Here is a 16,985-nt window from a genome sequence, read left to right on the forward strand (position 1 = left end):
TAGAAAGGACAAAAAGTAAGGCCAAACTATCATCCAATGCACATATAAATATTAAATATCACCTTTTTAATCTCAACAAACAAACCACCAGAGCAATAGATCTATCTAATATAAGTTTTCAAATGTATATGAAGCATCATGTAAATATGTTATATTAGATTCCTGTTGTATTGAAAGACCAGTAATTATATATTAAGATTTGTTTATAGAATTCATGAGGAAAATAATTTTCGAAGAAATAGAATTTTCAATGGAAATTAAATTCATGTGTACTAAATAACTACGCAGGATTTACGAGCTATACTAGGATCAAATATTACCTTTAAAAATTATAGAAATGATTATGATTTTCATATCTGTGTTTTTCAGGTGAAGGATATCGATACAAACGAGGCTTAATAATGGAGAATTTAAAAGAGTCGAAAATAATAAACACTAAAACAACCTTTAAAAGGAGATTGTTAAACATCATTCCGGACTCACTTTTAACTTATTCCACCACCCGCCACCATCTACCTCCTTCGCCACCAATTAAAAGAAAATCAAAATTTGGGTGGTGGAGGAGGTGGCAGTGGGGTTAAAGGTGGCCTGGGACTGGAGGTGGTGGTAATCGAGGTGGTAGTTTGAGAAAAAAAAGAAAAGAAGAAATTTAGTAAAGTTGAAAATGCTTGATGAACCGGTGGCGATTTTAAGAAGTTTGGATGATGTTTACCATTTTAATTTTAAAAAATAAGATAAAAATTCCTTGACGTTTAGGATTAAAAAATGACTAATAATTCTGCCACGTCATTGATTATTCTATTGACTGTCGTTTACTTCTCTTACTCGCTCTCTAGTCCCTGAGTCCCGGCTATTGGTTTTTTTTCCTTATTTTTTTTTACTGCTGCTTAGCTGTTATGTACAACATTGAAGTCACCATCCCATCCAATCTTTTTCAATAGTTTTTTTCTATATTTTTTCTAAATAATTCCGATCTCATTACCTTCCTTAAATCTCTTAACTTTGTCCTGGTAAAGCTTTCTTCTTTGTGTTTGACAGTAAAACTCAGTAGCAGCAACACAAAACCCAGCAAAAAAGAAAAAAAAAAGAAAAATATTTTTTCATCATTTGTTTTAGCTTGAGACAGTGAAATCTTTGCTCTTCTGATTAAATCTTCAATAATAATAAGTACCCATCTTCAGATGTAAGGAAAAAAATCTTGATTTTCAATCTGGGTCTTTACCATTTTGTTAAAGTTCTTAGCTTTTTAAGCTTGTTTTAATGGTAAAGTAAATGGGTTCTCTTGAAAATGGGGTTTTATTGAAGAAAGATCAACTTCAGAATCATCATAATATTGGGAGAGTTTCTTCTTTCTCAAAACAACAAAGACCCAGATCGAGATTTCCAAGGTTTTTGCTTTCTAAAAGGTTAGGGTACCTTCAATGGATTTCCACCATTGTTGTTTTTTCTCTTTTGCTTGTTTTTTTCCAAGCAAATTTGCCAGGTTCAGTGATGGAAACACCTGAGAATTCAACACTTGATTTGGACATAGTTGGAGAAGATTTGATGTATTTGAAAGACATTATTGGGGAGCTGGATTTTGGTGAAGATGTGAAGTTTGAACCTTCAAAATTGTTGAGTAAATTCAAGAAGGAAGTTGCAGAAGTGAATTTGTCTTCTGGGTATAAAAGAGGGATAAGATTTGGTTATAGGAAACCCAAACTTGCTTTGGTTAGTACTCTATTTGCTCTTTCACTGTTTATATCTCACTTTATGAGTTTTGCTTTGCTGCTTTTGTGAAGCTTTTTATGGTGTTAATGCTTGTTATGGGTCTCTAATTATTAACTTTATAGAAATCTTTTTTATGTCAAAGTGTTTTTTAAGTAATTTGGATTATTCACATTGGATGAATTTGTGCCATGTGCTATTTAATTTTGATACTTGTTCTTGAGTAAACTTTAAGCTAAATGGTTGTAATTATGTGAAGCTGATTTGTTGGCATGTTGTTTGAAGTATCAATGTGTTTAATCTTTTTGTGTGATGTTCAAGGTTTTTGCGGATCTGGCTGTAGATCCATACCAGATACTTATGGCCACTGTGGGAACTGCTCTGCAAGAAATTGGATACTTAATTGAGGTAATGTCTTGAATTTTGGTGTGAGTGAATGTGGTTCTTGAATTGATTGGCGGAGTGCTTAAAATTGTATTTGAAACAAATAATAAAATGTTGTCGTTAGTTCGTTACCGAAAGATGATGTTTACTGGTCTATGTTGCAATCCTTCTTGTTAAATTCCATGGTCTCATCATTCAATTTGCCTGACTTTATGATTAGAGGTATAAAAAGGACGTTCTCAATTCGAAAATATTAGTGACTCGAGAGTGATTTGGAGAATAGAGTTTCAGAAAATAACTTGTCACCCAATTTTGAGTTTTATAAGGATTAAGTAATTTTAGCTGTTGAGTTTTTGAATGGTAGATGCAGAAGTTTTCCGTGAACTTTTACTTAAGCAGGGAAAATGATTTACTGTTTGGGAAAGTGACTATCTGGTGCCAACGAAAAGCTTGAGGAAAGCGATTGAATAAAGAAGAGAAAGGGGTTACGAGTTACAATTAAACCGTTGGTTATCTCAAATGTATGGGGTTCGTTTATCAAACATTACTATATATATTAGGATAATAATTGCAATGATAATGTTTTCATATTGGTAGAAACAAAGAATTTCTGTGAGGACTGTTGAAGCATAAACTGGGACTTGGATACTTATGCTAACTGCTAAATTCCCAGTGCACATATCACAGTATAATAATATGTGCAGGCCAAAAAGCAACTAGATGGAGGCAGAGAATTCTTTTAATATTTTTTTTTGGCGTTGTGCGAAGTTTGGTTATTGGGACCTTTTAATCTCTAGCATATTTGATATAAGAGCTCATAATGAAATTGCATGTAGTAGGTTTTGCTTGAAGAACTTTGGTGGAGGATATTAAAGGAAATATAAGTCTGTCTTTACATGCACTTAAGATCATAGGAAATGCATGTTGGCTACCTCATGAAATAGGGTCTCCCCTTTACATTCTGATGGCCTTGAAAATTTTCAGGTATTTTCAAGTGAAGATGGTCCTGCACATGCTGTGTGGCAACATACAGGAGTTCCAGTCACCATTATTAAAATCAAGGATCGCTGTGGAAGTAGTGTGGATTGGCTGAAGTATGTTATCACATGCCCTTTTTTGGTCGAATCTTAATATTCTTTCATTGTTACTTGTACTGTTTTCCCCGTTCACCATCTCATATACCTACTAGATTATGGAACCTTGTTAACATTTCACTGGCATAGTAAAGAACATGTGATTGATTGAATTTTTAAAGCTAAGATGCCATGAAAACATGAGTCGCAGAGGAGCTTTGCGTAATCGGTTACTTGATCTATCGGTTCATGGGATTTGAAGTATCTTAGTCATTTCATTGTAAATGTATCCTCTTGCTGTATTTTTTCATCAAGTTTATCTCCATGTCTTTCTGTTATCATTTATCTGCAGAGTTGAGATTATAGATCCTGTAGCATGAACACAACACATTTCTATTTCAACAAACAAGTCTAATCTTAGCAAGTTAACCCACTAGGTCGTCTTGGGCTTAGAGAATTTCCTAGTACTCCCTCCGTCTTTTTTTATTTGCTACAAGCACTTTTTCACAAAGACCAAGGAGGGAGTGGGGACCATTGACATAAATGGAATTAACAAAAAAGCAAATAGGTAAATTGTGGGACCTATGTATTATATATGGAAACATTTACAAAATCAAGAAGGGAGTGATGGCAAATTTGTAAATAAAGTGTGGGACCTATGTACTATATATGGAAATATTTGCAAATGTAGCAAATAAATTGAAACACCCCTAAATGGCAAAATGTAGCAAATAAAAAAAAAAGACGGAGGGAGTAGAAGCCAGCTTATCCATGCTTTGAATATTATTGGGGGGTGGGGTCAAGGCATAATGTCACTGTGACATATTTTGTTCTCTTGCTGGTATTATTGCATTTCTTGAGAAAATATTTTATAAGGGATATTGTTGCTTTTGCAGCTATGATGGGATACTACTCAACTCACTTGAGGGGAAAGAAATCCTTTCTTGGTAAGTTATTTTTCCCCCAACGTCTAATTTTTTGCTTATGTTACCACGGTTCCTTTAATTTCTGTATTGTTCTGGATACCTTCCATTCATAGTGTTGACAAGTTATGGCGTCTAATGTCAAACGTGTTGAACTTATCGATTGATTGTACTTATCGATTGATTGTACAGTGGAAGCCATCTATAAGTGTTTCATGGTTTGAATTTGCAGCCTTTTCAATTTTTTTGCATTGACTGGATTCTTTAGTCATTGTTTTGCTTACGTCAATATGCATTCTGGAAGTTTCTTGTTACTGATATGAAAACTTGGGATTGAGCGGTGATATGAGAGAAATAAATAATCATATGGATATGCTGGGAACTGGGGATTATTTGCAAATATTTACAGAAAGAAATATCTTTGAGCATTACAAGCAATAAGTTCTGATGCACTTCATAAATGATTATAAGAATTACAATGAACTTGCCTTTTGTTCTTATTACTAGGTGCCATCCTCCATTGAGTTTATATATGTCATTTTCGAAGAGTGATCACACTTTTTACAGTTTTATGCAGGAACCTTTTAAGGCATTACCACTTATTTGGACCGTCCATGAACAGAGTCTTGCAACTCGTGTAAACCAGTACACCGTGAATGGAACACTTGAAATTCTGAATGATTGGAAAAAGAGCTTCAGCCGTGCTTCTGTGGTGGTGTTTCCAAATCATGCCCTTCCGGTATGAGCTCACATTTATTTTACACTTGTACTTGTTACTGTAGTCTGTAGTTGGCTATACCCATGAGATCTTCTTCAACATACTAGACACTTTGCTCTCTAGCATAAGATGAGTAACATGAGTGGTGCGTGTTTTACATGATAATGGTACTTAATTTCTTCATTCGATGAAGGTTAAGTCACAACTGTGGAGACCTTGTAGGATTTGTGCAACAACAACATTACTAACCAATTAGATCTAAAAGCTAAAAGATGCTTTATGTTGTAGCATTATGAGCAAGTTAAGTGTGCATATGCTCAAAGAGGAAGAAGTTTTTTGGTTGATAGAATGAGGATGTTTTTTATGGGTGTTGTGACGTGGTAGGATAAGAGAGGAATGAAGTATAAGTTGGTAGTCCCTTTAGGTATTCTGGTAGTTATATCCATATAAGAGACGTATTGAGCTAGTCTTAGATTGTTTGGGCATATAAAGAGAAAAGATGTTAGTTGAGGATGCCAGAAAGGATTGCAATAAATGGTTTGAGAGGAAGGAAAAGGAATTCTTTCTGCTCACTGCAGCTCGTGATGTTGCAGCGCTATGAAGTTTTTGGAACGAACTTAACCACATAATTCTTTTCCCTTCTTGTGCTGTTTTGTCGTAACCATATATTTCTCTAAAATTCTTTATTGTTACCTCCGACTGAAATATTTTCTCTATGGTAGTGTAATTTTAATAACATTACGACAATTAAGCACGGATGGTGGTAGTTTTTCCTGTTTGTTTCTGCTCTCTTTCAGACCTCTTGTACCGTACTATCCCAAAGCTTTCTTTGTCTGGGTGTCTGATGCTGTTACATCCCTTTTTCAGATGATTTATTCAAAATTTGACACGGGAAACTACTTCGTCATTCCGGGTTCTCCAACTGAAGTATGGGAAGCAGATAGTTTAATGGCCTTCAACCAAGAGGAGCTCCATGCCAAGATGGGTCTTGCTGCTGACGATTTTGTTGTTGCTCTAGTGGGAAGTCAGTTTATGTACAAAAGTTTATGGCTGGAGCAGGCCCTGATTTTGCAGGCTTTAAAGCCACTTCTCACAGAATTTCACCTTGATGATAGATCCAGTCCTGGTCTCAAAATCTTTGTTGTAGCTGGTGATTCAACTGGTAACTATAGCAAGGCTTTGGAGGTATAATAATGCTACATCTTTGGATTTTGATTATCTTCTTTGTCCATATGTAATTTGACGATGTTGATTATTTATCTGAAGGCCGTTTCTGCAAGTCTGAATTATCCGAAGGGTATAGTGAAGCATGCTGATCGTGATGCCAATGCAGATGATGTTCTCAGGATCGCCGACCTTGTAATATATGGATCATTCCTTGAAGAACAATCATTTCCAGATATATTGATAAAAGCCATGACCTATGAGAAGCTCATAATTGCCCCTAATCTATCCATGATACAGAAATATGTATGTGACCTGCCCTTCAACTTTGTTTATCACAATGTTAATAGTAGTGTAAGATTCTATGTATTTCCATAATAATATAACTGAGGCAACTGTTCAATATTTTCGCTATCCCTACTCATAATTTCTGACTGCATTTCCAATAACATTTAGGTTGATGACAGGGTGAATGGCTATCTTTTCCCAAAGGAGGATATTAAGGTCTTAAGTGCAATTATATCCAAAGTTGTCACAAGGGGAAGATTATCACCTTTAGCTCACAATGTTGCTTCAATTGGGAAGGGAACTGCTAAAAACCTAAAGGTGATGGAAACTATTGAAGGGTATGTGTCACTATTGGAAAATATCCTTAAACTACCATCAGAAGTTGCTGTCCCAAAGCCTGCTGCTGAAATTCCTTCCAAATACAAAAATGAATGGCGGTGGAACATCTTAAATTTGATTCCTGATGCAACATATAGACGCAGAAATGTGAGTATGTACTTGGACAAAATTGAGGAGCTGTGGACCCATAATAAGACAGATATTGCAGTTTCTACATCTGCAAAGGATGATGATTTTTTATATAGCATTTGGGAAGAACAGAAACAGATGGACATTGCATATACTAGAAAGAGAAGAGAAGATGCCGAGGTGAGAGGACTTTGTGCACATCAGTGTCCTTTCCTTTCTGATTTGGTAATTGAACAAAGTTGTCTTTGTTTCCTCTTAAAGCTCTCTGAAAGTTCTTCTGGTATTTTATGCAGCTAAAGGATAGGTCTGATCAGCCTCGAGGAACATGGGAGGATGTATATAGAAATTCCCGGAAGGCAGATCATCTGAAGAACGATTTGCATGAAAGAGATGACGGGGAGCTTGAAAGGACAGGTCAACCATTGTGTATATATGAACCCTACATTGGGGAAGGAACCTGGCCTTTTCTGCATCGCAAACCTCTTTATCGAGGAATTGGTCTGGTAAGTTCTTCATCTACGAAGTATCTGCTAACTTGTATGCTTATTATCTTGAACTATCGCTTTAGCTTAGTACATTGATGTGTTGGCGCGAGGATAGCTTTGTCTAAAATTGTCAACTAGTACTCCGTCCTCTCGTTACAATAGCTATATTATTCCAAAATTGTCACATTATCCAAAAAACGAATAACTAGGGTTCCAACATGATTTCACCAAGATACAGTGATACACTATATAATACCTGTATGGTATCCAACCTCTTTCTACCACTCGATTGAAGTTAGGGCATATTTAGAAATTTAAACATAATTTCTGTATATGGAGATGGGTATAAGTTTGTGACACAATAGTATGTGCAACTTTCAATCCTGGAAGGAGTGTGTAGATATCTTATATGTTTGGTATTAAAATTATGAGATGCTTCACTTGTTCCTTTTTGGTGGTGGTTCTGGCCTGTCTAAGAGGCAAAGGCTTAACTTTATCATGCTATTTTAATACCTTTTGTATCCGTTTAGAGTTGTCTAGTGCCTACGCAGCTTTTAGCTTCCTTATTAGTAGTATATTACCCGTTTCCTTTTGATTGCTTGCATATAATTTATCAAATGACAACTCTAGGCTGCAAGAGGGCGTAGACGCGGAGCAGATGATGTAGATGCATCCTCCCGTCTTTCTCTTCTCAGTAATCCATATTACCGTGACGTGCTTGGAGAATTTGGAGCCTTCTTTGCAATCGCTAATCGAGTTGATCGTGTCCACAAAAATGCCTGGATAGGTTTCCAGTCCTGGAGAGCAACAGCTAGAAAGGTATTACTGAACTACACTTAACCGAGTTGCAAGCTTTCTATTCCCTCTATTCTAATTGTAAGGTACAGAGTACCAAAAAAGGGTGTGCCAATTCTCTGTCAACTTCTACTTTCGGTAAATATTATTCACTTCGTTTTCTCTCTAAAGTTGGGACCAGCAAGCACTGACCCACCCACCTAATTCTCTGTTCTTCTTTTTCTGCAACCTTCATGCTCTAAAGCAAATACTAACCTCACAATTTTGTCAAGCGGAATAGTTCATTTCACCAGAATCTTTCTATTCATACCTTAAAGCAACATTAAGTTATATTTTGGATGGATACACTATTTCATCCCACCCTTAATGTCTAGGGTTCTGACATTCGCCATGAGAATGTTTTACATAGAGTATTCTGCTTCATCTAAAGACATCAGAATACACTGTTGATATTTAATGTTTGAGTTTCACAGGGAGCATTGTCCAAGACTGCAGAGAAAGAATTGCTTAAAGCTATTGAATCACGAGAACACGGGGATACTTTCTACTTTTGGGTTCGGATGGACTCGGATCCTAGAAATCCCTTGAACCAAGATTTTTGGTCATTTTGTGATGCTGTAAATGCTGGTAATTGTAGGTAAGACCTCTTGCAGTCCCCAAAATCATATGCCGAGGTGCTTTATTTGCCATTTGTTGACCCCAAGGTTGTGCTTGAAGGTCTGCATTTTCTGATGCTTTCAAGAAGATGTATGGAATCAAGAAAGATTGGGATTCCCTTCCACCTATGCCTACGGATGGTGATACATGGTCTGTAATGCACAGCTGGTCCCTACCAACTAAGTCATTTCTAGAATTCGTCATGTTTGCGAGGTATTTGACATTATATCGTCTGTTTTTTTTCCCTTGTTTATTCAAATCAAACTTTCCTTACAGTTGTAAGTCTTTGTTGCACTTATCATTGTTGCAGAATGTTTGTTGATGCACTGGACGCTCAAATGTACGATGACCACCATCTACATGGGCACTGTTATTTGAGCTTATCCGGAGTAAGGGTTCATTTTTTCATCTGAGAAACTGTTATCAACAGCATTTCCTTGTGTGAACTTATGTGCCCATGTTTGAATTTCATCTAAAAATTATTTTAGTTGTGAATTTCACTACTCATTTATATCTATAAATTTTAGAACCCATGTCCCGTCTCATTTCTTTCCCTGTTTTTGCTAGCTTGAGTTTCATATTTAGCTTTACGCAATCCGGTGAAATTCTGATGTAACCCTTAAGTTCTTCCACTTTCCATAGTAACCTTTGATAACCTCAATAAATTGGAGAAAAAGTTGCCAAAGTTATCTGTATCTCATTTTGTTAAACGTTCAAATTGATGTTAAGTAATAAAGAAATAAAAAGATTGAAAAAGTTCATGGACAATCACAGAAGTAATAACTCAATACCTTTAGGTTCTACCATGATGTGTAAAATTATGTCAACATATGACTTGCCTCTTTATCTAGATGTTGAAAGTACAATTTGCATTTTAACTTTAGTTATAACTTATGTACTTCAAGATGTATTGTCATACCATTATTTCAATATGAAAATGGTTTTGCCATCTCGAATGTCTTGATCAAAATGCAACAAAAAAAACCACATTGCAGGACAAGCATTGTTACTCTCGGGTACTTGAGCTGCTTGTAAACGTTTGGGCCTACCACAGTGCTCGACACATGGTATATATCAACCCCGAGACCGGCAAGATGCAGGAACAGCATGGGTTACAAAGCAGGAAAGGTCACATGTGGGTAAAGTTTTTCTCACTGCGCACTCTCAAAAACATGGACGAGGACTTGGCTGAGGAAGCCGACTCTGAAGCAACAAAAAGACGGTGGTTGTGGCCTAAAACAGGAGAGATCTTCTGGCAGGGTGTGTACGAGAAGGAAAAGGATGAAAGGAAGAAGATTAAAGCCGAGAGAAAGAGGAAAAACAAGGAGAAAGTGGAGAGGATAAAATCCCGAAACTCGAAACATATGAAACCCATAGACAAGTATGTAAAACCCCCACCAGAGGGAGTGTCAAACACTACTATTACAAGTAGTACAACTAACAGTACTTCATCTGTGGCAAGGAGATAGTATTAGTTTTTCCTTTCCAGCATTTAGATTGGTGCTAAATTAGGTTATAGTAATGATTGATTCTTTTTGTATTAAAAAAGTTTAGCTTAAAGTTCTTTGTTTTGTAAAATTTTTCCAGAAAAAAGGATGAAAAAAATTTGTGAGGCTTTGTTTGTAAATGGGAGAATAGGGAAGGGGGAAAGGACAAGTGCGTCAACTTTATAGGATATTAATGTCGATAAATTCATTATGTTGAAGATTCCCACTCAACCCTTGCAAGCATTCCTATAGCTTATTATCAATGTCTTTTTTTCTGTGTATTATCTCTTATCTATTCACTCTTCGTTTGATTAGTTTTCTTCTTCACATTCCTATGTGAGGTTAGATGATACTCCCTCCGTCCCTTAGTTTGATGTTATTAAAAGATTCTCCATTATTGTACACTGGCTAATGTTAATGACCGATATAGTTTTAACCATTCAAACAAATTTTTAACACTAACGACGTCATTAGAATCATATATGAAAGTGTCATTAAAGGTAATGTGCAAAATTTCAAAAATCAATTTTAGGGATCAGAGAACTTCATGTAACAATGTAATGTGCAAAAATTTGTAAAAATTAACTCTAAGGACTGGATAATAAGTTTGTAGATATTACCAAAGGCTATATTTTGTTCATTATATTAGCTTCAAATGAGAAGACTATAGCCTCAAATGAAAAACAAAGGTCTAAAATATGACCAACTCTATATAACCCGAAAAAGTAATAGATACAAGCCTGAGTATGCCTATATGATCCATGGTAAGAATAATTTTCTCTGGCTACCTTCGCACAACGTCTCTATTTTAAACCTTTATATCTTTACTTACAAATCACAAAAGATAATCAAAGTTACATATGTAAATAGTGTCAGAAGTCAAAACAGATCATCGAAAAAAAACAAAGAAAGTATATCATACCGCATAACAAAGGCAGCTGAGCAATGTAGCACAACTTTCCACTAATTAATATTGATATGTTAATGCAGCCCTTAAAATGCCCATATGGGCAAGGAAAGACATTGTATCAGTACCATAGTCCATATACATGATCCATATTTTATAATGTATTGAGACAGTGCCGTGAACTCGTGATGTAGACATAGAATTGTACACTTGCCAATCATACCTATATTTTTCCCGCACTAGTCCTAACATCTTAACTATATGAACACTTAATATCCGTTGAAAGTTTACTGGAAGTAAAGCCTCTTCTAGGTTCCCCTCGAAGTCTCTCCAAGAGTTCCACGGCCCAAAGAAAAAGGGCGGATGGGGGAAGGGAGGGGGGCAAGGAACACCGGTTTTTCGTAAGCTATCTTCAAAAATTTAACTACATCTTAATTGTAAGTCCATCTTCAGCATTATTACACCAAAAAAAAAAATAGCTCAGATTAGTTTGAAACTCATCAATGATCGAACCCTAGAATACAAACTGATGCACCAATGCTAAGACGGTAGTCTTTTTTTCCTATCACCTCAAACAAGAAACATATATTCTCTGTACTCTTAACAAGTCCACCGACTGTTTATATCAGCACTCGCCTCAAGTACAGAACGAACTACGCCAAAAGTTAAACTTAATATAGAAGAGATTGCACGTTCTTCCTACAACATCCCAAAAGCATCAATATCTCGGCGCTGCATGAGAACAGAAAAGCACATTAGAAATTTAGAAGAATGCAGCCAATACATAATTTTACTTTTTTTAAAAAATAGTCATAATAAATTTGAAAAACCAGAATAAAGGTGCATCGATCTATATGTTTAGCCTACCTCCTCCTATTGTAGCTTCGGGCAACCGCTCAATAGAATACTTGTGCTGTGTGATGTACATGATAGGCACACCAGGAATCTGCTCCCAGTTGAATTTTCAGAATTCAAAGTCACAGGATATTAGAAAACATGTTCAAGACTCCACAATCACATAGAGATCTATAATGAGAAAAATCTTGTATGATTATACAGAAGGGAGATACCTTTCTAATCCTGCGCTTCAAATCACGATCACATGTCGCAACAAGGTAGCACTTATGCTGTTTGCAAAAAAAGTAAGCCATAAGAATAACAGACTATAGTCAAGCAAAGTTGCACAATAAAAAAAATGGACGAAGCTTTTGGAAACAGAAAAGCAGATGGTGTGATCAGCCCTGAGCCCCTGACCTATGCACTTAGTACTAAGGTAACTGAGCTTTGTATATGCTATAATCCCAGTAAAAATATCACCACTAGTTACAAGAGTCGGTAGAAATGTGTTAAATACGAATATGTATTACTATTGTTGAGATGAAGGTGTTGAATGGTCAGTATGATTCTTGGAAGAAGAAGTTTAGATTTGAAGGAATATGGAGCAATATAGGAACTGGTATTAAATTGCTAAGAATCACTGAAAATGGTAATGTTCTGACTTCTATGAACAACGATATGACAGTTGAACATATGCCTATATTTTGTATACGCCAAGGTAAAGGCATGGTCATTGAAGCTGTTAATGAATATAGTGTACCTTACAAGTGGTGACCATGCTGCGCGTGTGGTGAACTATGTTCAGACTTCAGTCTCAATTCTCTTATTTTTTATCTATTTTGTATGAGGCATGTTATATGGATTCTATTATACACTTCAAGTTGAATTATTTTTCAGTCATAGACTCATAGGATGCTCGATATCAATGTTCTTAGAGAATAATTATATTTCTGACTTTAATGTTTCTGAGTTATTTATTTGAATTTATGACTTGTAAGTTTTACTACTTGGGCATTGACTAGGATCCTCATAACAGAACTTATTACTACAATGATAAAAAAAAAACCATTCAGTCATTGAAGATAATAGATATGGGAGTGACTGCTTCAATAAGTAGATTTGCCATCTTCACCACAGATAAGGATCATCATGCATTCCTCACAGCTTGTCTGGTGTTTTTATAGTAAAGGTAGGAAAGGAAAAGAAGGGAAGAGATGGAAAAGAAAGCAGCTAAAATCCAATGGTTGGTTTGGTGTAAGGAATCAAAAAGAGAAAGCCTTTCTATTTTTTCTCTCAAATTCCTCCAACTTTGGAGAAAAGAAAATTGGAAAGATCATACGATTTTCTTCCCACCACTTCCTTTCCTTTCTTATGCAATCCAATACACTAGTTTTTAGAGCCAAGCTTGGAAAAGTCTGTTCATTCTTTTTCTCTTCCTTTCTTCTCCATCCAATTCCTTCCCACCAAACAAATTGTATATTTTTCTTGAAACAAGCAATGATTCTTTTGCAATATTCCTCACTATACGAGAAAAAACTTCCTACGGGAAAGAGGGAAGCTATTGGCCTATTACGTATAACTCCATACAACCTACACTAAATTAAAGTCTAAACACCATTAGCTAATTTGTGTCTATGAAGCTCTTTGAAACGAATCCTTTATTTCACAGTTGCCACAACATTTCATTTGATAAGTAAAGAAGATACAGATAAGCTAATTATCATACAGAAAACATACCTGAGTAACCCTAGCAACGATGCAGTCATCAGCATATGTTCCTTTATGGGTACATGGGAGTCTCTCAAATCGAGGATCTTTGGCAATCCTGTATGTGCACAAACAATTAGACTCTGCTTATGGCCTCACATAGAAAATCTGAAGTACTCAGCAGTTTGCAAGCATTAAACGAGCTACCAAATTGACATTGAAAGATAAACTTATTTCAATTGCTAAGGATATAGTTGAAGTTGCTAATTCATGTGAAAGCTGTTAGTCTGCCACTACGCCGGTCTGTTCCAACAAATTAACAAGAAGTCTTCGACATTAAGATGACAGGCATGAAAAAATGTACCTCAACGCTACACGATACTTTTGACCCAACTTCTCAAGTTCCGCCATCACACAATCCGTAATGCATGGAGTACCTTCAGTGATTCAAAAAAGAGTATATTAGGAACCCATCTTTTATAGTAATTGAGGTAATAAAATATCTAAACTATACAATCATCAAACACTAATCACTCACATTTTGCATATAAGCAGTCCATCATTCCTTTCTCCAGATCCAACTGCACAAACATAAAACAAAAAACTCACAATGCGTAAAACAAAGTGAATCGAGTTGAATTAAACAAGACAACTGAAACACATCCAGCTTGAGCATACAGATTATAGAAATACTACATACATATTTTATTCTCACATTAAAACCAAGGTGTTTATCTATGACATAATTCAGTAAAATCATAATTAGGGGTTCTCACTTTATTCTGAATGGAAAAATTGATGAAATTGGTATCAACCAAAACCCGATAAGGCGGTCCCAAAGCAGTATTATATTTGAAGAATAGGGCTGCTGAAACATAAGGCCTGAAAAACACACACAACAGCATAAATATCGAATCAAATTATGTCAAAATTATTTTTTTTAGCGATACCCAATTACAATAACAGCATACAATGGAACAAATTGAAGAAAATTTTGAGCTTACACATTTCTAGGGAGATTTTCTGCTTCAAGGTCTCGCTTTTTAGGGTTTAAAACCTCTTGTTTGTGCCTGAATTTGAAGAAAAAACCAAGAGTTAGTAAATAGTGCAATTCAGTAAATGAAAGAGAGATTAAAAAAGAGAGAATGATTACTGTTTAAGGGTTTTGGAAGTGACGAGCTTCTTCTTAACAGCAAATTTGGGACCTTTTTTAGCTCTTCCCATGTTTTGATTTCGCCAGTAATAAACCCTAAATCTTAGCTTAGTTCACTAGGAGAGAGAAAGAAGTGGCGGGGTTAGGCTTAAAAGGGGCGGAGATGGCGGTGCTGCGATAATAGCAAGTAGCAAGTTAGCACCTTTCTTCCAATTGTTTTTGCCCCTTTTGAGTTTTGAGTTAGGTTAATCGTTAGCACTTTGCCTTAATTGATCTTTGTTTCACAAATTCTGCATATATGCTAAGGGTACTTTAGGATTTACCCAACTTCAAATTTTGTAATGGAATCTTAAGGTCCGTTCGGTATTGTGTGATTTTCTGTTCTTTTATTTTTCGATTTTCAAATAATATATATCACATAATGAATTAAAAATTAGTCAAATTTATTGGAAACATAATGATTTTGAAAACTGACAACTTAAGAGTGGAAACCAATTTTTCTGGTTTTCAATTTAGTTTTCAAAAATATTGAAAACTGAAAACAAAAAACGATAATGAACGGACCCTTAACAGTATAGTTTTTCTTTTCCAATATTAATGTATAATATCTAATACTCTAATCATATTTCATGGGACAAAGTTTTTAGGAAATAAAATAAAGGTAATTATGCAGACTTCGACGAGAAATCTTTTATTAAAAAATCAAGTAACATATTGTGATTTTCTTTTATAAAAGTATATTAACATTTATGCTCTACCTCTATTGTTTTTTATGTGCTTCTATTCAAATAGTAGATGAAGAGTTCATTTAGAAAAAATTCCCAACTTTGGTGCGTTAAATTTGTTTTTACTCTTAATGTTTCACGTTTTCAATTTGGTAACTTAATGTGTACAAGTTTTCACTTTCGTATTTTGTGACAATTAGTAGATCCTGGACCAAGGTGTAGGATGAACATCCTACACCAGCTCCAAAACGCAAGGCAAGAAGAATGAAACGCACCATTCAACATGCAACAAAGTAATTGATTTGACAGCTAATGTACATTTCCATTACATCCAGTGTACATGTCGAAAGTACAAAAAGTAACTGATTTGACAGTTACTGTTCACCATTTAATAACTGATTAGATGTCAACCGCCATCATTTTTCCCCCATATATTGTTCACCACTTGTCTCTTTTTCACACTCAACCTCCTTGTACATTCTTGGCTTCGTGGTTGTTCATTAACAAAATCAAAATGTACAATGACAACCCCCAGCTGAAAGTAACTCAATTACTGAAGCTAATGTCAAGTGAGTAATTTGCAATATTTGTACACTGGGTGTGTTGATGTTTGTTCACTAATTAAATTCAATATGTACAATTACAGTCTCATACCGAAATTCACCACTTCTCTCTTTTCCACACTCAACTTCCTTGTACATTTTTGGCTTCGTGGTTGTTCATTAATAAAATCAGAATGTACAATGACAACCCCCCAGCTGAAAGTAACCCAATTCATGAAGCTGATGTCAAGTGAGTAATTTGCAATCTTTGTACACTGGGTGTGTTGATGTTTGTTCACTAATGAAATTCAATATGTACAATTACAGTCCCATACCAAAAAATGTCAAGTGAGTAATTTCCAATCGTTGTACACTGGTGTGTTTGATGTTTGTTCACTAATGAAATTCAATATGTACAATTACAGTCTCATACCGAAATTCAATAAAATCACAATGTACACTGATAATCATTGCTTTGATCACTAAAAATCCCCAAATGTACACTCGTATATTATTGTACACCAAACCATATGCATTTGTACATTAAAAAACGGTTTTTTCACCAAGTACCCTCGAGTTTTCAAAAAATTCACCTGGTACCCTCCAAGTTTTCAAAATTCACAGGGTACCCCTAAGTTTCAAACTAATACACGGGGTACCCTCAAATGCCCTTAATGACTAACGGCGTTAACCGCCGTTAGTCATTAACCTTCATTAATCTAATTACCCCTAATTAACCTAACTAAATCTAACCCTAACCCCTAATTTTAAACCTTAATCTAAACCCTAACCCTAACCCTAACCCCACTACCACCCAACCACTATCCCTCCTCTCCCCCACCCACCTACCCTACCCCTACAGCCCCACCACAACCACCATCCCCATCGTAGCCCCCCCACTGTCTCTCCCCCACCCCGTTAATCTCGCCAGCCCCTTCATCCTCCACCCATTCGATTTCTCCCCC

The 16,985-nt window shown here is 35.7% G+C and overlaps 2 protein-coding genes across 2 annotated transcripts; one reads left to right on the forward strand and one right to left on the reverse strand.

The window, feature by feature from the left end:
* Positions 1-865: 865 nt before the first annotated feature.
* On the forward strand, positions 866-10,289 carry LOC104886812 (hypothetical protein). Its single transcript, XM_010671337.4, has 14 exons — positions 866-1,710; positions 2,029-2,115; positions 3,076-3,185; positions 4,061-4,111; positions 4,655-4,826; positions 5,673-5,990; positions 6,072-6,275; positions 6,426-6,905; positions 7,019-7,228; positions 7,841-8,029; positions 8,479-8,642; positions 8,723-8,875; positions 8,973-9,051; positions 9,658-10,289. Exons 1-14 carry the CDS (start codon positions 1,273-1,275, stop codon positions 10,129-10,131), a joined length of 3,129 nt encoding a protein of 1,042 aa, XP_010669639.2. The 5' UTR covers positions 866-1,272; the 3' UTR covers positions 10,132-10,289.
* A 1,198-nt stretch (positions 10,290-11,487) lies between these two features.
* Positions 11,488-15,013, reverse strand: LOC104886803 (uncharacterized). The gene is made up of 9 exons (XM_010671327.4): positions 14,754-15,013; positions 14,605-14,670; positions 14,377-14,482; positions 14,139-14,181; positions 13,965-14,037; positions 13,631-13,718; positions 12,127-12,183; positions 11,924-12,002; positions 11,488-11,788 (listed from the first exon to the last, which is right to left on the reverse strand). Exons 1-9 carry the CDS (start codon positions 14,822-14,824, stop codon positions 11,775-11,777), a joined length of 597 nt encoding a protein of 198 aa, XP_010669629.1. The 5' UTR covers positions 14,825-15,013; the 3' UTR covers positions 11,488-11,774.
* Positions 15,014-16,985: the final 1,972 nt, after the last annotated feature.

The sequence above is a fragment of the Beta vulgaris genome, chromosome 1 (assembly GCF_026745355.1).
Source record: "Beta vulgaris subsp. vulgaris cultivar EL10 chromosome 1, EL10.2, whole genome shotgun sequence".
Taxonomy (NCBI): Eukaryota; Viridiplantae; Streptophyta; class Magnoliopsida; order Caryophyllales; family Amaranthaceae; genus Beta; species Beta vulgaris.